The sequence below is a fragment of the Neofelis nebulosa genome, chromosome 2 (assembly GCF_028018385.1).
Source record: "Neofelis nebulosa isolate mNeoNeb1 chromosome 2, mNeoNeb1.pri, whole genome shotgun sequence".
Lineage (NCBI taxonomy): Eukaryota > Metazoa > Chordata > Mammalia > Carnivora > Felidae > Neofelis > Neofelis nebulosa.
The window spans coordinates 200,740,801-200,764,896 of NC_080783.1; the positions used below are offsets into that span (position 1 = coordinate 200,740,801).

Below are 24,096 nucleotides of genomic sequence, written 5' to 3' on the forward strand. Positions count from 1 at the left end.
TTTCCAGATGACTCAAATTTGACTGTAAATAATTATTACCATCTTTGTGTGTATTCTCTGAAGCACTCACATAGGTCCACCCTGCTCCCCTCCTCATCCTTCTACAGGCTTATGGATTCCAAGCAAAGTAACATTTATCATAAATGACTTATTACCCAAGAACTTGTCTAGGTGCTTGTTCTGCCTCTCCCACTAAACAGAAGTAATCTTGTGGCACCTCAGTGGCTCAGTCATTTGAGTGTCCAACTTTGGCTCAGGTCATGATCTCACAGTTCGTGGGCTTTGTGCACTGACAGCTCAGAGCATGCTTCAGATTCTGTCTCACTCAGCCCCTCCCACTCATGCTCTCTCAAAAATAAACATAGAGATAATCTTGCAAGTTCATGTACAAAATAAAGAGTGGGGTAGAACAAAACCTTCCAATTCAACTTTATAACCTTTTCAGTGTACATTATAGCCAGAGCTACTTGTGTTCCTCCTTATTCCCGATGCCTGTCATTAGCAGCAACTTAAACAAGGTTAGAGTAGATCTAATTAGCTCCATTTTGATGCTAGTGATCAGGGAAGTACAGCCTGAGCGCTTAAACAAAGGTTTACGTTTCAATTAATTATGCTCGCCTCATATACCCACAGAGAGGTGAATGGCATCAGTAGGTAACAGAACATCCTTGTTAGCTTTTAAATGATAAATGTGGGGGCACCTGGCTGGCTCAGTTGGTAGAGCATGCAACTCTTGATCTCAGGGTTGTGAGTTCGAACCCCATATTAAAAAAAAAAAAAAAAAAAAAAAAAGACAAATGAAGGAGTGCCTGAGTGGCTCAGTCTGTTAAGTGTCTGGCTTTGGTTCAGGTCATGATCTTACGGTTTGGTTCCTGTGTTCAAACCCCACATTGGGCTCTCTGCTGTCAGTGCAGAACCTGCTTTGGATACTCTGAATCCCTCTATCTGCTCCTCCCCCTGTGCACACCCATGCGCAAGCATGCGCTCTCTCATTCTCTCAAAAATAAACAGAGGGACCTGGGTAGCTCAGTCAGTTAAGCCTCAGACTTCAGTTCAGGTCGTGATCTTGCAGTTTGTGGATTTGAGCCCAGCGCTGGGCTCTGCACTCACTGCTTGGAACCTGCTTCGAATTCTGTGTCTCTCTCTCTGTCTGACCCTCCCCACTTGCTCTCTCTCTCTCTCTCTCTCTCAAAAATAAAAAAGATTTAAAAAAATTTTAATATCTAAAAATAAAAAATAAACATAAAAAAATGATAAATGTAAAGATGCAGCAAAGCAGAACAATAAAAGCGCTAGGGCAAAATAAATTCTAGCTCATCTACAACTTAGCTGGTGATCTTGAGGAACTTACACCTTCCCTTTTTTTTTTTTTTTTTAAGACACTTCTTTTTAAGTAATCTCTACCCAACGTGGGGGTTGGACCGACAACCCCTACTAGGTCAAGACCTGATCTACTGAATAAGCCAGCCAGGTGCCCAGGAAGTTATACCTTCTAAATTACAAGTTCCCTAACTGTAAAATGAAGATAATCTTATAAATATGATTATTACAAGGGATCAGAGACAAGATATGAAAAGTGCCTAATACACAGATGTCTAAAATATGGCTAAATATGGGTATATACCTACTAAAGTATTAAGAGGAAAAGGCAAGACAAAATACTATACGGAATATGATTATTATCGTATAAACCACTTGAATAAAATAAAGACAAGGAAAAATGTCAAAACAATAAGTGGTTTCGTCAGAGTAAAGAAATCACAGGTGACTTTTTCCATTTTCTATACGTTTTATAATTTGGTTCTATTTTACAAGAGATAAATGTAAAGGCAAAATTTGCGATTATTAATATAAAACTTGCACACTGCAAATTTTTCACATACAAACATTTTTAAAGTTCTATATGCTACCCATACTCTGTTTACCAAAAAAGTTCACATAAAGTCAAAAAACTTATTAGTAAATCTAATGTGTATTACATAAGTGATATGGCCAAATTTTTAACTTTGACATATATAGTACAAAAGTAAATATCGCATAAGAACCATCAGACCTTATAATAGCAGTGCAAAGGAGTCGGAAAGATTAACTGCCTGCCTCTTCCCTTTCACCACCTACCTTATATAACAGCTGAAACTTGGGGTTTAGACATTTTCTTCCTTCGTTCTTCCACTATCTTTCCTATCCATTCTTCACACCCAACTCAAATCCAGTGTTCCATTAATATGTCTTGACTCTAGCCCTAACTAGTCTTGTTATTCTTCTCTTCTACATTTGGTCTCATATTGTAAAATTAACTTTTTAATATACACTGTCCTGTAGTGCTTCTTTTCTTCTCCCTATAGCTAACTGGAGTTAAGTCAGTTCAATTAGGAACTATTTATTCAACAACAGATGAAAAACACTAGGGCACTATTTACTGAACTAGTTATGTTATAGAGAGAAGATGTTGGTCCACAAGAAGTGGCAGCAGCAAGCAAATTTAAACTGAATTACTTGCTTCTGTGGAGAAAGGCAGGAGAGATGATCTGAGTTGATACACTCAAGGCTTTTCTCCTTGCTCATGTGCAGACTTGCAGGATTCAATGGTGAAGAAAAAGATCACTTTTGTTTGCCCTAATTCAGGGAACAAAGCTTTTTCCTCCTCTTCTGCATGAAACTCCTGAACAGTCTGCAGGTAATAGGGTAGTCATACTAGGGCAGTCAAAACCAATGCTGCAGCCTACTCACTTCTTAGGAGATGTAGTCTTCCTCATATCTCCCTCCCCCCAGACTAAACAAACCAACACACCTAAATGATGCTGAAGCTGCAGAAATTTACATTTCTTCAATTTCAAAACAGATCCACCCCAACTTCCATGTACCATCCCTTCATTTATTTATTTATTTTTTTAACTTTTTTTTTAACGTTTATTTATTTTTGAGACAGAGAGGGACAGAGCATGAAGGGGGGAGGGTCAGAGAGAGGGAGACACAGAATATGAAACAGGCTCCAGGCTCCGAGCTGCCAGCACAGAGCCCGACGTGGGGCTCGAACCCACGGACCACGAGATCATGACCTGAGCTGAAGTCGGCCGCTCAACCGACTGAGCCACCCAGGCGCCCCCCATCCCTTCATTTAAAAGAATTCATATCGGGGCGCCTGGGTGGCGCAGTCGGTTAAGCGCCCGACTTCAACCAGGTCACGATCTCGCGGTCCGTGAGTTCGAGCCCCGCGTCGGGCTCTGGGCTGACGGCTCAGAGCCTGGAGCCTGTTTCCGATTCTGTGTCTCCCTCTCTCTCTGCCCCTTCCCCCGTTCATGCTCTGTCTCTCTCTGTCCCAAAAATAAATAAAAACGTTAAAAGAATTCATATCGTCCAATAGGTTCCAAATTATGCTTCATAGGGGAGATGTTTTGGAGATCTCCGGGGGCGAGGGGTGGGGGAGCACCAAAAGTTAGCAATTCATGGGGTTTTGAGTAAGGTTTTGTTTGGGAGGAAAAGAAAAATTCACAGCTAAAAAGGTTAAAAATTGTTATGGGACTAATCTTTACTCCTGGCAGGTAAGCACAAAGGCTTGCATCGGAGTAATTCTTGGTTTACACTATTCAGAGTAGATAGTAAATGATTATAGAGTTGCTAACTAACCTTATCCCAAAATGGTGATGTTTGGAAAAACAACAGTCCCCTCTGGATCAATCTTTAGCCATATCAAAAAACAAAAACAAACAAAAACCAGAATACTATCATTTTTAATACCTAATTGAATTTCAGACATTTTTATATGGTCTAATTTATCATAAGAGCCCATACTAACTATATAAAAACTGGTCTTGGGGCACCCGGTGGCTCAGTTAAGCGTCCAACTTTGGCTCAGGTCATGATCTCACAGTCTGCAAGTTCCAGCCCCATGTCAGGCTCTTTGCTGGCAGTGCAGAGCCTGCTTGGGATTCTCTCCCTGTGCTCCTCCGCAACTTGTGCACATACTCTCTCAAAATAAATAAATAAACTAAAAAAAAAAAAAAAAAAAAAAAAAAAAAAAGGTCTTACTTCCAGCAGCTCAAACTTCACTAAATCTCTTTAAGGCTTGGAACACTTTGTGGGTGGAAAGGAAACAATACAGAAAAAAACAAAAACAAAGTCTGTTGAATGATATATAGACACCAAAACCTTGAAACACCTAACAACAAAGAGCTCTCATGTTACTGTTATTCAAGAGAGCCATTGGCATTCCCAATCATCAGTTACCTCTCTGCAGTCTCTGAATAAGTCGATTATACTCCACTGCTCTATTTAACCCATCCTGCAAATTGGGTTATGGGGGTTCTTTCTCTGGCCCTCTTCTCTTACTGTGTGTTGGCTCTAGAACCGGACTGCAGAAACAAGTACAACAGCTCTGCTTTCTCAGCTTACCTGACTTCACAAAGTTATTCTTAATATTATTTTTCTTTTTAATGTTTATTTTTGAGAGAGAGAGCACGTGCACAAGCAGGGGAGGGGCAAAGAGACAAAAGAATCTGAAGCAGGCTCCAGGCTCTGAGCTGTCAGCACAGAGCCCGATGCAGGGCTCAAACCCACAAACCATGAGACCATGACCTGGGCTTAAGTCGGACGGTTAACCAATTGAGCCACCCAGATGTCTCCAAAGTTATTCTTTTTTGTGCTTCAGTGTCTTTATCTGCAGAATCAGATAGTTGTACCTACCTCATAATAATTAAATGAAAACTTACAAATATGTAAATTAATCAGGACAGATGTATGGTTGATATTGTATAGTGTTCAATTTCAGCCATTGTTTTTATTACCAATATTCTTAAATAATCTTAAACTCTTTCATGCCTTTAGCTATACTGAGGTCTATAAATACAAATTTCCATCAACAGTTTTCTCTCCTGAGCTCCAGACCCTACCATTACCTTATTGTCCCCCACAGGTACCCCAAACACTATTTCCAACAACCAACACATCTCCAAACCCTAACCTTAACCTGGTGCTCATCCTATATTCTCTATTTTTTTTTTTTTTTTTGCAGTAACTACTCAGCAAATAGGTCAACATTCTTCAAATCCACCTTTCCATCCTTATTGGGTCTTTTTCTTCCAAACTATTATAAAAGCCTCTGATTTGGTCTTTGAGTCACCTACACCTATCATATAATAGATGAGTTTACATAAGGTGCTAAACTAAGTTTCCATTTCTCTATTTGTACATATAGGATATTGCCTTCCAGGGTTGGCATGAGCATTAGAAGACTATGAAAGTGGCTAACAAAAGCAGTGCTCAATAAGTAGTTCACTCTTCTGATCCAAACTAACTCCACATTAACTATCATCCCTTACAATCCAACTAACTATAAAATAAAAATCCAAAGGCCTTCCAATATACTATTGGGCTCAACCAACCTCTCCAGCTTTATCACTTATCATTCTTTTCCACATTAGACTTCTCATTACTCTGAGAACATAACCTAAGCATTCATGAGATCATGTTTATAAACACGATGTCTCCTCTTCCAAGAATGTCTTTCTTCCTACTTCTCTACCTGGCAAACTCCATATACCACATAATGGTCATGGTCTTTGGGGGATAGAGGCTTCTGTGTCTATTCAAGTGTAGTTCCAACATTTTCATTTATCATTAAGACAAAAATGAAACAAAAACAGGGGTGCCTGAGCAGCTCAGTCAGTTAAGCGTCCAACTTCAGCTCAGGTCATGATCTCATGGTTCGTGAGTTCGAGCCCCACATCAGGCTCTGTGCTGACAGCTCAGAGCCTGGAGCCTGCTTCAATTTCTGTGTCTCCTTCTCTTTCTGCCCCTCCCTCACTCATGCTCTCTTAAAAATGAACATTAAAAAGAAAAAAATGAAACAAAAACATGTCAGAACTTCACTAGTTCATCAATGATTTGAGTAACTTCTCTGCCAAACTGGATAATAATTTTCAAATTCTGGAAGAGTATTTCCTCAAATTCTTTGTGTTATTCGAAATATGTCAGAGCTACAGACATGACATGCTTAATTTAATCTGCATTCATATTTTCTCTATCACTGTAAGGCTAGACAACTTAAAAAAAACAAGCCCTGATATGTATATATAGCATTTCCCAATTTTCATGGTGTAAGTAACATGGCATATTTCAAGCTACCAATGTTGACACCCCTGAATGTGGGGTTGACAAGAGATGTGCAATTGCACAGTATCATATATTGATACAACAGATGTAAATAACCCTCAAGAATTTGGTTATAGATTCGAGTATTAGTTTGAATAGTAACAGTGGCATTCTAAGTTTATGTTGTTTAATTTTAATTTGTATTATAAACCAGTTTATAATGCATTTAATGTAAATACAAAGGCATTTAGGGGCACCTGGGTGGCTCAGTCGGTTAAGCATCTGACTCCGGCTCAGGTCATGATCTCACGGCTCGTGAGTTCGAGCCCCATGTCGGGCTCTATGCTGACAGCTCAGAGCTTGGAGCCTGCTTCGGATTCTGTGTCTCCCTCTCTCTCTCTGCCCCTTCCCTGCTTGTGCGCGCTCACTCTCTCTCTCTTTCAAAAATAAACATTAAGGGGCGCCTGGGTGGCTCAGTTGGTTGAGCGTCCGACTTCAGCTCAGGTTATGATCTCACGGCTCGTGAGATCGAGCCCCACGTTGGGCTCTGTGCTGACAGCTCAGAGCCTGGAACCTGCTTCGGATTCTGTGCCTCCCTCTCTCTGCCCCAACCCACTCGCACTCTCTCTCAAAAATAAACATTAAAAAAAATTTTTTAATACAAAGGCATTTAATCTTTTAATACAATGTATTTAAAATTTTATGTCATTTAATAATGACTTTTTAAAAACTAATGTTTAACAGCCAGCTTACTAAAATTCTTGAAAGCTAAATTTAACTTACAATTAGCCAGCCCCAGCACATCACTGACCTAACTGAAATATCAATTCCACCACTTATTAAGCTGTGAGACCTTACATAAATAACCTCTTTGAGCCTCTTCCTCATCTAAAATGAGAATATACTAAACTTTTATGTGTACTATGTGCCAAGAACTGTGCTATCATCTGAGGGCTTATTACTCATTCTATTTGACATGGTTCAAATGCTATTTCCAAACACCTAGGTGGCTCAGTTAAGCATCCAACTCTTGATTTCGGCTCAAGTCATGATCTCACATTTGTGAGATAAAGCCCCACGTTGAGTTCTGCACTGGGCATGGAGCTGCTTGAGATTCTCTCCTCCTATGCCCCACTCCCCCACTCATACTCTATCATGCTCTATCTAAAAAAGTTATTTTCTCTATGAAGCCTTCTTTAATTTCCCTCATTTATCACTCTCTTCAGAAAGCTATTTTTTCATTCCTCTACTATAGCTAATATCCCATATTTTACCCATTCTGTTGTCCTCCTAACAACACTGTCTGGTCCTAAAGCAAAGATGGTGCCTTGTTTATCAATTAACACAAATATTTGCTCAAAGAGATCCAAATTCAGTGTCATCTATTCTCTTCTAGTGCTCCTTTAAGAAAGCTGCGGAAAGGCATTTTATCTATCCACAAAGTAAGGAAGGTGATGAGTAACACAAACAGAATTTCTTCAACCCTTTCGGCAAAGACCGATAAACTTATCTGCAAAACAGAAGTAGACATAAATGGCCTCAGAATTGTACAAAAAGTTCAGGTTTGCTACCCCATTAAAACAGGGTGCCTGGCATCTGAAGAGGCGATTTAAGCCAGTGGTGGAGCAGGGAAATACTAAATGGAAAGGACCAATACACCATGGGTATTTATTCATATTTATTTAATACGAAAACATATTTGGCTAAAGTGATATTTTCTTTCTTTTATGTCACAAGTTTTACTTACATATTTTAAATTTTTTTCTAAAGTTAAAAATGGAGGGGCGCCTGGGTGGCTCAGTCGGTTAAGCATATGACTTCAGCTCAGGTCACGCAAGACCTCTTGGGTTCAGGAGTTCAAGTCCCATGGCGGGCTCTGTGCTGACAGATAGCTCAGAGCATGGAGCCTGTTTCTGATTCAGTGCCTCTCTTTCCCTTTGTCCCTCCCCCACTTGTGCACGCGCGCGTGCTCTCTCTCACAAAAATAAACATTTAAATAAATAATAATAAAATAAAGTTAAAAATGGAGCAGGGTTCCTGGCTGGCTCAGTAGGTGGAGCACATGACTCTTGATCTTGGGGTCATGAATCTGAGTCCCATGTGGGGTGCAGAGATTACTTAAAAAAATAACTTTAAAAAAATTTTTTAAAAAAATAAAAAGAAAAGAATATGGAGCCAAGGTTGCTTGCTTCAAATATTTCCCAAGGGATTAAATGCCCAAATCAAAGAATTAGGGAGGAAAAAGATGGCCACAAAGAAAAAAAAAAAAAAAACTTCCTTATAAAGACAAGCATTACTTGCACCAACACCACAGGAAAACTACTTTTAAGAAAAAGGAAACAGGAGCATCTGGGTGGCTCAGTTGGTTGAGCGACCAACTTCAGCTCAGGTCATGATCTCATGGTTCACAGGTTTGAGCCCCACATCAGGCTCGCTGCTGTCGGCCTGTCAGCACAGAGCCCACTTCTGTCTCCCTCTCTCTGCCCCTCCCCTGCTTGCACCCTTCAAAAAATAATATTAAAAAAAAAAAAAAGAAAGAAACATGTCTCTTAAATAATCACTTCTATATTTTTTTAGTAAGTCTTCAGTATGTGGGCGCCTGGGTGACTCAGTAGGCTAAGCGTCCGATTCTTGATTTCAGCTTAGGTCATGATTTCACGGTTGTGGGTTCGAGCCCCACTTGGGGCTCTGCACTGTGTGTGAGGCCTGATTAGGATTCTCTCACTCCCTTTCTCTCTGCTCCTCCCCAGCACATACACACTCTCTCTCAAAAAAGTAAAAATAAACTTAAAATTCAAAAAAAAGAAAAAAAAGGCTTTAGTATGTTTTAAGGGCACCTGGGTGGCTCTGTCGGTTAAGTGTCCCACTCTTGATTTCGGTTCATGGTGGTGAGATCGAGCCCCATGTTTTCCATTCTGGGCGTGGAGCCTCTTTAAGATTCCCTCTCCCTCTCTGACTGCCCCTCCCCCTCACACACACATATGAACACTAAAAAAACCCAAAAACTTAAAAAAAAAAAAAAAAAGTCCTGGAGTGCCTGGGCGGTTCAATCGATTAAGTGTCTGCGTCAGGCTCAAGTCATCTCACCGTGGTTCATGGGTTTAAGCCCTGCATCGGGCTCTGCTGACAGTGCAGAGCATGCTTCTGATGCTGCCTCCCTCTTTCTCTCTGCCCCTCCCTCACTCTCTCTAAAAAACAAACATTAGGGGCGCCTGGATAGGTCAGTAAGTTAAGTGTCAAACCTCAGCTCAGGTCATGATCTCGTGGTTCATGAGTTCTCATCCCGCGCTGGGCTCTGTGCTAACAGCTCAGAGCCTGGAGCCTGCTTCAGATTCTGTCTCCCCCTCTCTCCCTGCCCCTCCCCTGTTCGTGCGGTCTCTCTCTCTCTCTCTCAAAATGAAACATAAAAAAAAATTTTTAATAAAAAAAATAAACATTAAAAAAAGTTTATAAAAAATAAACCTTTAGTATTGTTTTAGATAACTTTTTCATTAATACTAATACAGTAACTATATTAAAAGATAACCATCCACATACCTTATCTGTGCTAAGATTTACTGGAAATCTACCAATCTTTTCTGTCATTCATGTCCTTCTAGCCTTAAGACCTTTATTCTTTTTGTAAGTAATAAATATTTAGGTCAAAAATTATAGAACAGAAATAACCTTCCTAAAAAGACCTGTTTAGGAGCATCAATTCCTCTCCGTGAATTTCACATGTTATCTTGGGCTGGCTAACCTTACCCTGGGTTTATCTGGTTAGACTATTCCACATATAAACTTTCTTTACAATGTATCTAATTAAAGTTCTTTTGGTCCCTTCTTGAAACCCTCTTGTGACTAAGAACTCCATTTTTAGAAAGTTCTCCCTTTTATTTACAAAACTCTTCCCATAACCTCCATCCATTGGTTCTGGTGCTGTTTTCTGGCTTGGAGAATAAACCTACAAAGTTGTTGTGGGATTTTGTTTGTCTGTTTGTTTGTTTAAGTAAGCAACATAAGCCTTGAACTCATGACCCTAAGATGAGGAGTCACATGCTCTACCAACTGAGCCAGGCACCCCTAAACCTACTGGTCTTAAAAGTATTTGATTACACTTATCATATTCCCCTTCCAAATCATCTCTTCTAAGCACACTAAGGCATCTGATGAGAAATACGATAATGTGTATGAAACACATCACTGGAAAAAGTAAGCTGCTAGTATTTAGTAATGGCATCTATTACCATACACTCGTTCACTTTTACTTCTACAAGCTCCCCATTGCCTTCCATGCAAAGCTAACATCAAGGAGAGCATGGGCTGGTATATGGAATTGTTGCATCACTATGCTGTACACCTGAAACTAATACAACACTGTACATGAACTGGAATTAAAATAAAAACTTAAGAAAAAAGTAACATCAATGAGTTTCTGATTCAAATTAGGTCTTATTCTTTCTTTTAAACTCTAGAATTTAAGCCAACTTTGTACCTGACTCAGTAAGTTCCTTCTATATCAAACTAACTGCATAAACATTTCATTCAACTTCCTTCTCCTCATCTCCAACAAACTTCCATTGTAGGGAAACCCACTCCACAAATACCAATTAGACTAGCTCTTGGACTGTACAGGACTTCTTGTTCCAAGTTATTATCTATACAGTGTCATAGACGTGAGCTGTCCTGAATCTGTGTTCATTCTTCCCCAAACCTCTCTGGCAACCTTCTATACATCTTTGAAGGCTCAGCTCAAAAGTCACCTCTTCCAGGATTCTTCTGGGACCAATCCACCTATATACCCCAGGCTGGGTTAGACAATCGTCAAGCTTCCAAATTGGCATTCTGTGCATATCTTGGGAAAAATACTGTTTTGTACAGTTACCTGTCATGAGTATAAGGCTCCCTGACAACACACTCCTGCTTTCTCAGTAATATCTAGCACAGAGTAAAAAATTGTTCAAAGAAAAGGCAAATAGCTTCATCTCAATTCTTAAGCAGCATAATGAATCTTAAATATATCCAAACACATTCCAAGTCACTATTTTTAGGTCTTCTGCTTGAAAATAGGAATAACTCTAGAAGTATTTAAGAAATCCTGCTATTTTTATTTAATAACAACGAAATTTTTAAAAATACATACCTTGAGCCATTGTCACTATAATCACATCTTCTCTAGATCTATTTCTCTCCCATTAGCTTTCCAATTATTCAGAAAAATCATTTACCCAAGTGCCTGATTAAATCTAACACGAGGCCAGGCTTTAAAACTTTTTTTTTTTTTTTAAGTTTATTTATTTTTGAGACAAAACGAAGACAGAGAATCCCAAGCAGGCTCCGTGCTATCAGCACAGAGCTTGATACTGGGCTTGAACTCAAGAACTGTGAGATTATGACCTGAGCTGAAGTCAAGAGTCAGACGCTTAACAGACTGAGCCACCTAGGCACCCCAGGGGCTAGGCTTTAAGAAAATTATGCAGTCCTTGTTCCCCTCTACTCTTCCTACTTTTACCTACAGTTGAAAGACTAGACATACAAGACAAATATTAAACTATTATGAAGCTTATAAAAAAACATTATCGCTTATGCAAGGAGTAACTCTCCCTTTATGCCAGACTATTCTAAAGTTGAAATAAAGAAGTTAACTCACTGTCTTCTTTTGACAGTGATTCTTTCAAAATTTTCAAAAAGAAAAAGCCCCATATGGCAATATACAGCACAGCCAAGACCTTCAAGAGCATACACCCTTTGACCCAACAATAACACTAAAGGACAAGTGTAAATCAGTATTTATATCATGGATGTTCACTGCAGTGTTATTTCAGCTGGAAAAAAATATAAAGACGCTGACAAACCTAACAATTAAGGATTGGAAAATTATAATAAATCTATGATAGAATATTATGAAGCCATCAAAAGTGATGTCACAGAAGAATATTTAACAATTAAGGAAAAGTTCTAAATAATTGCAGAAAGCAGGTTAAGAAATAGTATCTGAAGTATACAAAATAAACAACACATGGAAAATGTCACTAAAAGCTGCTCAAGTTTCAAGCCATAGATCCAATGCTTGAAGTTTCTATGATACTACTGAAGTAGATCATGGAACAGAACAAGTCAGTAATACTAGGCAAAAATGGCTATAGTTCTGCTTCAGTGTGTTCTGCCAAGATACATGCCCAATCATGGAACTTTAGAATAGCTGTGACATCATCTTCAGGATGAAGCTTAAGTATTTCTCTACTTATTGAGTTACCATGCCCATCTGGCACAATTTTTTGCAATCTTGTAAATAACACAAAGGTGCACATACAAACACCCTAACTAAAGGAGTCTACTGCCTCAATGAGCTATCAGTTTCACTCTCATGAAACTTGTTTTGTATTGGAAGCCTAATAAAGACTGGCTTTAGAGTCAGTTATGTAAGGATGTTAAGGATAACAGCGGGCAAGAGAAGGCAATACTGACTAAAATGGTAACTGGGTTTAGAAGCAATCATAGGGACCTTCCTGAAACCCCAGCAATCTCTTCTCACAAAAGGTAAACTAAAAAGTAATCTCACGCAAGTATAATCGAAGCTTTTTTTTGTTTGTTTTTACTTTTGGTGGTTTGTTCACTAACCTGAGAACAATTAGTATACTCATTCATCAAAAGTCTTTATGGAATAGCTTTAAGACTGATCCATTAATCGGCTAAACAAAGACGCTAAACCTTGATTATTATTACTCACTGTGAAAACATCCCAACACTGGTCAATTCCAATTTGTGAATCTTACACCTCCTTATGAAGTTCAATTATTATTCACTGAACCACTCAAGTGAATTTAATACAAATACAAACCTGATTGAAAGTTTACATAAATTAACAGCCCTTAAATTTGCTACTTCATTTTTTTTTTTTTAATGTTTATTTTAAGAAAGAAAAAGCATGTGCAAGCAAGGAGAGGGGCAAAGAGAGGGAGAGAGAGAATGCCAAGCAGGCTCCACACGATCAGTGCAGAGCCTGACCTGGGGCTCAACACCACCCCCACAATCCTCAAGATCATGACTTGAGTCAGATGCTCAACTGACTGGGGTCACCCAGGCACCCCTGCTACTTCATTTTTAAACCCAAGCTTCTCCACTAGTTCTAACACCTACAGGTTGATCTTATTATCTATGCTGTACATTCCTGAAAACATTGAAATCTTTGCTTTCCTACTTTTTAAAATATATTTTTTTTTTGAGAGAGCGCATACACATGAGTGGGGGAGGGGCAGAGCGCAAGGGGGACAGAGGATCTGAAGCCGGCTCTCTGCTGACAGTGGAGAGCCTGATGTGGGGCTCTCTCACAAACCGTGAGATCATATCCCGACCTGAAGTTGGACACTTAACCGACTGAGCCATGTAGGTGCCCCTGCCTTCCTATTTTTAATCACAAGATGTAGACAGAACGTGCAGATACATGCAAGCAGATTTATAATACGGGATTGATACTATGCATGTTTTGAGTGGTTAAACTAAGCACCTGAATGGCCCTCACAAACAATAATAATCTGCTGTGTCAATACATGATGCTTAAAAGGCCTCCCTTCCTTGTTCCTCTAGATTCAGAAGTCAGTTAAAACATCTTTTGAGCCTTTCACATGCCCTAGCAAAACTAATCAGTAAACTATCTTTCTACAAGATGAGGGAAGGTTTTAAGTTACACTGTTAAAGTTTGGGGAAGGGAAGAGAATTTAAAGGACAAAAAAAGGAGTGTTTTTTTTTTCTGACAGGCAACTTTTCAGTAATGTGGTTCTGTATCCCCAATACTTTTAGCATCACTGACAAGCATATCTCCATTTTTTTATTCAACTGCACACACTAGAATGGCAACCATCCTACTTCAGTTGAACAACCATGCCCCTGATTCTTAGGTGTTATGGAGAAGGAGAATCTAACCAAAGAGCCATCCTCCCAGTGCTCAAAAGTTTTTACAGAGATATAACAAGTACCTCAGATCCTAGATCAAATATATAAAATCCCTAGGAGTTCATCACAAACATAAGAAAAATATATTACATAAGTTTATTAGGTTTTATTTTACATTTAAACCTGACCACTTAGAATTCTCCCAATCATTGGGGCGCCTGGGTGGCGCAGTCGGTTAAGCGTCCGACTTCAGCCAGGTCACGATCTCGCGGTCCGTGAGTTCGAGCCCCGCGTCGGGCTCTGGGCTGATGGCTCTGGGCTGATGGCTCTGGGCTGATGGCTCGGAGCCTGGAGCCTGGAGCCTGTTTCCCATTCTGTGTCTCCCTCTCTCTCCGCCCCTCCCCCGTTCAGGCTCTGTCTCTCTCTGTCCCAAAAATAAATAAAAAAAAAAAGAAAAAAAAAAAAAAGAATTCTCCCAATCATTAATAATCTTGAAAAAGAACCTTCTCTTTACCCACAATAATCTTTTCACCTACTTCCAACATTTAAATATGTCTAAATCCTAGATAACGTATGCTCTGCCCCAACCAGTACTTTATCATTCTCTACCGTCTTAAAGTTTACATTCACTCAAAACACACAGACCAAGCATTACCAACACTTTCCAGTAAATTCCAACATTTTAGTTTGGACCTATTCTCCATGATTCTGCCCAAGACTCACTTGTTACAGAGGAACAAGAGAAGGTTACTCCTCAGGAATACAGGAGAATTTTAAGAGCAGAAGACCAGCTTTTTCTAATCATGTTTTTGAACTTTTATATAATAAACATTACTTTTCCAATGGGAAAAAGGTTTGGGAAAAAACAATAAAGTAGAACACGAAGGATAGGAATAAGGAAGAAAGTTCTGAAAAATACACTAATACTGCCAATTGTCAAAGGCAAGCAGAAAGTGATGTCAGGGCTGGTGACACACTAACTCTGATTTGACCACTGTACCCAAGTTAGGCCAAAAGTTAATTACAACATAACTTTTACCTTTTCTCTGCCATATTACAGCCTCAATCTTTTCCTACTTTCATTTCCATGGTTCTATCACTTCAATTATGCTCTCTGCATTTCTTTTGGCCTTATTCACCTCTTTTGCATCATTTAAATTCAGTTTCTCTACAGTTTCTGCTTTCCGTTAATTTAAGCCCACATTTCTATACACTAAGTCAAACAGTAACACCAATTATACTTCCACAAAGGCTTGAACTGTTAAGTGATACGCTTGTTACTTACAGAGCTTTTATTAACCATTCAGTATAATAACTCTCCTGTTCCCTCTTGTACATTTTTCCTTCTCTAAAAGTCTTAATAATGGTAAACCGGTTACCTTTTTAACACTTTCTTCTTCCTCTTGGCGTTTCTCATAGTGTGAGAAGTCATCAAAAATCGAAGTGGTGTGCTTGTAGCTGGCTATGATTTTCAACACCTGCTTAGCCTTTTCCAGAGGCACTTCCTGAGTGTCCCTGGAGTTGGTCACTGGTTTATTCTCGTTGTTCTCTAGGCGAATGTGTCGCAGTTGGCTATTGGGAACGTCCTTCACAAAAATCCACCTGACGTCAAAACGACCCTTCCATTTGTCCTGGGACCACACACCTGCACATGTGTTGTAGTCCACAGCAGATTTCATTTCTGCAACGCCACAGAAGTGTCCACTGCCGTTGACACTGAAAAGTAAGTAAACGGGGCCTTTCCCGTTCATGGAGCGATAAGCGGCATCCAGTCTCTTGTTACCGTGCTCTGTGCTGCACCAGATATTATACTTAATGGAACGGTGGATATCGTCCTCAGAGTAGCTCTTAATGATGAAAACCCGGCCATGTTTCAGATTCCAGTCAAAATCCTTGGGGTTATAGTTATTAATAGACCGCAGCTTCTCCAACACTGGGTGAGGTTCTGAAGGAGTAGATCCAGATCCAGCCTGAGACGGTCCTACTCCATTACCATCCACCCCATTATGACCGAACCCACTGCCACGGTTCCGAGGTGCTACCCAGCGGGTTGGCTGAGTTGCTTGTTGCTGGACTGAGAGCTGGGCAGGCTGAGGTGGAGGTGGGGGCAATGGCTGTGTCTGTTGCCCAACTGATGCCTGAGCCACTGGTGGGCTATTGTTAGCCTGCTGACCTACAGGCTGGGGAGACCCCTGGGTTGGCTGTTGACCTAAATTCTGAACCAAAGCCTGTGAGGGGGCTTTTGCCACAGGACCCTTGTTATCCCAAGTTCCAATATCCATGTTATGCTTTATTGGGGGTGGTGGAAGACTTGACCCTGCAATGCCATTCTTGGTCTTCAACTTAGGCTGCTGTTTCGCAGGCTTGCTAGCAATATCAGCCCAAGACGCTGGTTTTGGAGGAGCAATAGTAGCTGGAGGCAAACTATTGGAAGCCACGATGTTACCAGTAATGGACCCACTACCAACTGCAGAGCCTACAACTTTTGGAACATTGCTTGCAACTTCTGTGCTACCCAACTTCAGCGCTGCCATCCCTTGGTCTATAGTATTCATGCCAGGAGCCTTATTGAGGGTCTCACTGGCAAAAGCTGACTGTCCATCAATCATGGCTCCACCTAAGGAGCTAGGTGCATAAGCATAATTGCTACTATATCCAGAGCTTTGAGTAGACTGTCCCTGAGAACTGTTATTTCCCCAAGCTGAGAAGTCAATCCCACTGGGAAAGAAATTAAAACCATGTTGACCAAGAAATGGAGTGCTACCTAGGGCTCCTGGTTGTCCAAACATTGCATCTGGTAGGAAGTGAGGCTCTCCGTTGCTCAGCTGTCCATAAGAAGTTAGATAGGGCATGGCTGTATCACCCCCAGTAGACCAAGCAGCTTCACCCAATGAATAGGAGAAGCCAATGGAGGGACTGTAGTAACTGGGTAAGTAGGAATCTGACATGGCAGTGTATGCATTATTCTGTGGAAGGAAAAAAACAAAACAAACAGGCAAATCACAACTAAACACAAAAATTAATAAAACAACAATCAAGACATTTCCTCTTCCAATTATTCACACAACTCAAATTCAACTAAAAAAGCAAATGACCACCTCAGGTGGTCTCTTCCCACAAACTTGCTGGAATTTTTACACTGTAAGAGATTCTGGTTTAACAAGTGAAATGTTTAAACACTTCAAGTTAAAGTGACATACAGTGATGTGGACCTTAACTTAAGCACTATCATTCAGTGAAGGGAAAACCCAGCATCTCATCAACAGTATTAACGACAGTATTAATAACAGTTCTACAGAACTGTTGAGATGATGCTTCTACTAAAACCCGTTATCTCTGGATTTCAGGAGTGGGAATTTTGACACATCAGGAGTGTTCCTAAGAGTTTTCTATCAAAACCATACAATAGATAAAACAACACAAAAAGAACTGGAAATTACAAGTTCTATCCCAAAAATCTGTGTTGCCATTCCTCAACCATAATCCAAGCTTCATTACACCTAGTTTACATTGCCAGCCTCTTGGCAAACCATTTGGGAACATCAACAAATGGCACTATTTAATTATAACCTGGAAAGAAAATGTACAATGGATTCCAGAGTTTAAAACTAGAAAAACCTTGCTACCTGTTGTACTTCACCTATAAAATTATTGGCTGTAAGCTCAAATGCACACCTAACTTTTCCATTAAAAACAGAATTCCAAAAACATGGTAAAGTTCGACTCTTTAAAAAAAAAGAATTATCCTAAAGAATTTCCCAGAAATATAAACTTATATTCAACTAGTCTCCACACTGGAAGACAGATTACACTGTAAAGACATCATTCTTGATCTTACTTTAGTTTATGAACAGTATCTTAACTTTTCTATAAATGCTAGAATTCACAGAATAGTCCTGTGAGAAGCTGGAGATACAAAAAATTGGTCTCTGTAAATATACATACAGCTCAATTCAAAATAGAGTACTTTACCCTAACTTGAAAATAACTCTAGTACAAGAGTACACTTATCTTGATGAGCACGGAGAAATTTATAAAATTGTCGAACCACTGTATTATATACCTGATACTAATATAACACTGTATGTTAACTACACTAGAATTAAAATAATAGCTCTGGTACATAAGAATCCATTAACTAGTGAATAGAAAATTTTACTCTCAAGAGACTTGGATGACCATAACTATGTTAGGCCTTAAGTTTCTATTCCCAAAGCCAAAAGTACTTCTCCTAGCCAAACGTATCTCTTTAAAATTAAATGTTTCGACTAATGCAGCCTGATAAAATGATGATTTTCTCTGTCAAAATTTTCCTTAAAAAAAAAAAAAAAAAAAAGGAAAGGAAGCTAAGCCTTTTCACACATACCCTCAAGTTTAAGAGAAGTCTATTTTTCTTGAAGACAGTATTAAAATTTAACAGACTCAAATCCATTATGAGTAAGAAATGCAGTCTATAACCAATGGATTAAGCCTGAAGGATTATTCCAACATTAAGGCGATGAATAATGGTTAAAAAGCAGATGAATTACTCTTGACGATTAACTACAAAGGACAAAGATTCTCAGGTTATCCATCTATTTAACTATGATTTCTATTCCCCTCCTCCCCAAAATTGTTTTAAGACATTTAAGCTTTAGCTTACTTGAGAAATAAAAAGCATGCACTTAATATCACAGGTTATGCCATTATATAGCTGAATGCCTACACCTGAACTGACAGGTTCCCACATGTCCCTGAGCTCAAAAATCTGAACTACACATTATTTCACAAGAACTACCTAGAATTATGTTTCCAAATGCTCCCACTCTCCCTGTTATAATGATTATGTAAGGAAACTACTTCAATAGCAGGAATCTATTAATAGTTCATTCCTCTACTTCCTTTCCCATTTTTCCTGATTAACTGGTTGATTTCTGAAAACTTTTCCCAATCCCTTGCTTAAGTGGTTTCTACACTCTCAATGCAGAAAATTTTACATAAGAGATCTAAAAGTTTTATGTAAGAATTAGGCCCAAATACGGGCATGCACCAATATCTCAAGTTACTCAAGACTTGCATCTATCGTACAGCATCTGTTAAATGCCCCATAAGCTTTTTCATCTTTTAGGGTATTTTAGATGGGTTGCTGTCAGTTTTCCTTTTGGCTTATTAATCTGTGGATTTATAAACATTAGCTACAACCCAAAATATTAATTTAAAAGAACTGACAAATCAAAGCAGTTTCTATATGCACAAGTCTTGTCAATGTATGAACTTACATGGAGCTAGAAGACATAAAAACAGATTACATCTAAAACATCAGAAGACAGATAACATGTCAAAAACCTTAATCATTCTCGATCTTCATTTGTGTGTGCCAAAGTGTTTTATCTTCCTTTAACTCCATTTTAGAAATCCTATAGCTCCCATAAGCGAGAAACCAGCGGTGTACAAAGTTGATCTCTACAGATACATTTCAACTTGAAAAACGAATACCTAAGTCTAAAAGTTAGGATAATCTAAGAACCCACTAACTAGTGACCAGATGAAAGGGAAGAGACCAGTTCTGCAGCACTGAATAAAGTTCAGGTGATTTTACATTAGTTTTTCCCATCACATATGAATCCAGTTTTCCTAAAAGAAAAAGGTTTTGGGGGTAAAAAGTCAGAATATTTAAACTGGAAAGTATTCTTCAGTTTTCCACTGTTACATTTTTGGTAAAGAGAACTACTAACAGTGCTGTCAGTATACCGTGAAGTGTTATCAGTCAGTCTCATCTCAGAATGTTTGCTGGCAACAGAAATGAGAATCTTAACACTGTCTGCAACATTTGTAATAACTCTTCTTACAACACATTGAGTGGTATTAAGAAAGCCAACCCCTGAAAATCAGATTTACTAATAGGGCAGAGAAAGAATATGGTTTACTACACCCTTTGATCAGGCATGTAAATGGTTAACTACTCACGGGCCTTGCCTGTGGACTCAAGTAAGGTTCAAAATCATCATCATTTAATCCATCCTTTTGATGTACAGATCCATTTTGTACTAAAGGGAAAAAAATTCAAGTAAATTACAGGAATGTCTTAGTCGTACCACCTACCTCCCAAATTAGTCAAATATATTCTAACCAGAGAAAAACCTTACTAAACAGAGCAAGTAAGTGTGAATTTCAAACGGATAAAGACGAGAGTGACTGCTGAGCAATAATAATCAATGAAAATGTCTCCCTCCACCCAGAGCAAGTTGATCTAAAAAGGTCATTTTATTGGCTCCTCTAGATTTCAATTCCCTCCCGCTTCCCCTCCCCCACCACATGTGAGTACTTCCAGAGTGTGATCCACGAGGATGAAAAACAAAGGCCTTCTAAGACCTACAGGAAACTAAGGACCTGGGACATTTCAAAACCGAATCCACCCCCACCCTTAATGAATTACTCCTTGTTCACTGAGAAGCTGTTCGCCAGCTGCAAGAACACACCGAAAGGGTCAAATACTTAAGTGTGAGGCACCTGCGAACTAAGCGGCTTCCGAAAGGTCCTCTCCCTGGGGCGCCTCCCGGAGACCCCGCCCCCACTGCTCAGCGTCCCCCCCCCAACCCCTACCCCCCACCCCCCCACCAACCCCTACCCCCCACCCCCCCACCCCCACCCCCCAGCCCAGGGCTACCGGCAGAGCTGGGCTCACCTTTGTTTCCTTGACCTTTTGGTCTCTGCGGGCGAAGGAAACGTCGCCGAGCAGCAAGTCGTCCGAGGAAGAAATGGAAAAGAAAAGACAAATTAAAGCCGGGCCCGAGAAGGGAATAAAGGAGCAGGCCTGAGGGGAGGCGTCAAGAATGGTGGTGAGGGGGAGGCTGAAAACGGGAGGCGGGGAAAAGCGCAGGCCGGCGGGGCCCGCGGAGAGAAAGCGGGGGACGCGCCAGAAACAACGCGAGCAGACTAGGGCTTCAAGGAAGGGGAAGGAAACAAGGAAGAAAAGAGGCCTGCTGAGAAGAGCGAAGGCGGCGCGGCCGGTGGGCTCCGAGGCCCAGGGAGAAGCGGGAGAAGCGGGGAGTACGGGCTGAGGGCGAGGCGCTGGGTGCGGCCGGCCTGAGAGGCCCGAAACCCGGCCCGCGAGAGGCGCCGCCTCTGCTCGGCCCGACCGGGGGCGGCGGGCCCGGGCCTAGTCGGACTACCTCTCGCCTCACACAATGGCCGAGGCATGCGGGCCGGGCCTGTACCTGCTCCAAGAGGCTGCTGGCCGACATGGCTCTCGGATCCTCACGGGTGGCGACAGCTGTGGACTCTCGTCAGGGCGGCGGCAGCGGCGGATGAGCCCTGGCGACGGGAGCAGGCGGCGCGGCGGCGGCTTTTGTCCCTGACACTCGGGGGCCTCGGCGGACGCAGGGGAGACACAGCGCGCGGCTCGGGCTCCGGCTCCGACTCGGCGACGCTCTAGCCCGAGAACCCAACGCCCGTCTCTATGCCTTTACGCGCGCGCCCGCCCCTCGCAGCCGAAATAAGGGCGCCGAGCGGCGGAGGCGAACGGCGCGCGCGGCGCGACGCTGACTCTCACATTCACTCACCCACGCGGAAGGGGCCCGGCGCGAAGCACCCCGGGAAGGAAGAGGCGGGGGTGCAGCGCCCCCTGGTGGTCTGGAGGAGCGGAAGCGGCGAGTGCGGCCTCCCCGCCTCCACCGCCTCAGGATTGGGGCCTGTAGGAAGGTGGGGGCGGCCAGGGTCGTGCCGCGAGGTTTTGACTAACACCTGGATAGAGTAGTTTTTAGCTTGAGAAAACCCACAAAAGCCTGTTTTCTCAAAAAGCGACCCCCGGAGCGCCAGAGACCTCAAAATAAACCAGCCTCCCAGCTGCAAATGGCACCCCACCCTCATGTGGGAGGGAACCCTGAGAGGGGTCACAGCCCCCAGGGAAACTTAATGGGGGCCCTGCCCAGAGAAAGACACGCCGCCACCACTACCACCAGGGACCTGATTATCCTCCTCTGTTGGACTTCAAAAAGAGTGCCCAAAGACTAAAACATCCACAAAAAATCTGGTCCCCTGCAAAGGATATTTGGCATTGCAGAGATCATCTACAGCTCTTTTTTAGGGAAGTCATTGGCCTGCCAGGATACTCTGTTAAAGAGTGGCTTTATTTTCAGGAAAAGCAGACCTCACTCATCTACACAAAATTTTCCATGTATGTTCAACAAGTCCAGAGAATCTATAAAACTATGGACTTCCATGAGAGAATGTCCTTACTCTAGGAAAGGAGGGAGATTAATTCTAACTGAATACCTGCTGTAGGTTACGTATTGTTGATAGGTTCTTTAAAACATTTAAAAGCTAGCAGCAGCTTCAAAATAGTTGTCAGTCTGTTTTACAACTGGAGAAACAGAGAGGTTAAGTAATGTGCCCAAGGTCACAAAGCTATTAAATAATCATGTGTATCTGACACTAAGAGAAACACAATAGTGTACTTCCACCCTCAAAAGAAATCCTGTTTTCAGGAATCATAATCCAGAGGAGATCCAAAATATGGGCAAAGACATTTGTAATCAGCAGCAAACCTAATTCATGTAGGGATATTTGATCCTAGGGCACCCATCTCCTAATAGCTTTTGTTATTGCAAATAGTAGTAAACAGATAAATAATGCACTATTCCGTGTCAACTTGATACCATCCACTCTCTGGAAATAGGAGGCTTTGGTGGACTCAGTAGTAAAATAAATGATAACACAGCACCTTGGATTTTGCATTATAATTTTGCTCAAAGTGCTCAAAGCATTTTTTCTGCACACCATCACATTTATGGTTGGAATGAATAAGGCCAGGCATCAATATGTGATGGACTTCTGACAGAAACCATAAAATGTCAAGTCTCAGAGCATAGATCCCACCAAGGAAATAAGAGAAACCTAGTAATCCTTTTTTTTTTTCTTTTTTGAGATATTCAGCCAGTTAACCTCATAGCCCAGACTTTTGTATAAATTGTAAGCAGTTGCCTATACTTGAAAGCAGCACGATATGATCAATAGAGGATTGACCAAAAGTCACGTCCTGGGAAGGGGAGGCTTCACCACCAGATTTGCAATATTAGGTAAATTACTAGAACTTTCAGAGATTCCCTCATTTGATAAAGGGGATAATAACATCTACCTAACAGGTTTGTTGTGAAGATAAAGTTTAAAACACACACACATACACAGAAGCAAATTTGGTACATTGAAGATTCCTTTCCTATAATCCGATTAAGGGATAGTAGTGAAAATTCCCTCCTTCCAATGACTTTTGTGGTGCCTGAAATTTTTCTTACAGTAGTTCTCCCTTATCTGAGGTTTCACTTTCCACGGTTTCAGTTACCCACGGTCCACTGTGGTCCAGACCAGATGATTCTTTTGACATGTGTCAGAAGATCAATAATAGGCTAATGCTAGGTCACAATGCCTACATCTTTTACCTCACATCATCTCATCATGCAGGCATTTTATCATCTCACATCATCACAAGAAGGGTGAGTATATTGTAATAAGAATGGTGGGGGGGGGGGAGGGAGGTGCTACTTATTTATGACACATATCCCACGTCCTTCATCCTCTCCAGTCAGAAATTCTTTGAAATGATGCTGTGGATCTTGGCCAGTCAGAGGATGGAGTCATCTGACTCACCCATCCTGCAAATGGCCCCACAGATAGCAAAGGTTTCAAACTGCCCATTGAGGGGATGCCTGGGTGGCTCAGTTAAGCATCCAACTCGACCTCAGCTCAGGTCATGATTTCACAGTATGGGGGATCGAGCCCCACTTCAGGCTCTGTGCTGACAATGCAGAGTCTGCTTGGGATTCTCTCTCCCCCTCACTCTTTTCCCCACCCCTGCTTGCACTCGTGCACACTCTCTCTCTCAAAATAAATAAATAAACTTAAAAAAAAATAAACACACCATTGAACTTACCTGTCACCTTGTCAATCTTGGCTGTGTTCATCTGGATGGACCTGTGGTCCTTGGCACTGATGATGTGGTTGCTGGTGGAGCATTTCTGCTGCACATACAGGTCCATGAACTTGCCAGCATTGTTATACATGTCAAGGGCACCCTTGCTGCCACTGCCACAAGCACGAATGCAGAAAGCTACAATAAGGTATTTTTTGTTTTTTGTTTTTTAAGTGTTTAGTTACTCG

The 24,096-nt window shown here is 41.1% G+C and overlaps 1 protein-coding gene across 1 annotated transcript in view; it reads right to left on the minus strand.

Annotated features, from left to right (window-relative positions):
• YTHDF2 (YTH N6-methyladenosine RNA binding protein F2) overlaps window positions 1-21,496 on the minus strand; it is a 34,926-nt gene extending 13,430 nt beyond the window's left edge. Inside the window, exons 1-4 of the mRNA XM_058718367.1 lie at window positions 21,159-21,496; window positions 20,627-20,651; window positions 19,909-19,988; window positions 15,342-16,928 (exon numbers count right to left, since the gene is read on the minus strand). Coding sequence (XP_058574350.1) covers window positions 15,342-16,928; window positions 19,909-19,988; window positions 20,627-20,651; window positions 21,159-21,185 — 1,719 coding nt within the window. The 5' untranslated portion in view covers window positions 21,186-21,496. The remainder of the gene's footprint in view (window positions 1-15,341; window positions 16,929-19,908; window positions 19,989-20,626; window positions 20,652-21,158) is intronic.
• Between the last annotated feature and the right edge of the window lie 2,600 nt (window positions 21,497-24,096).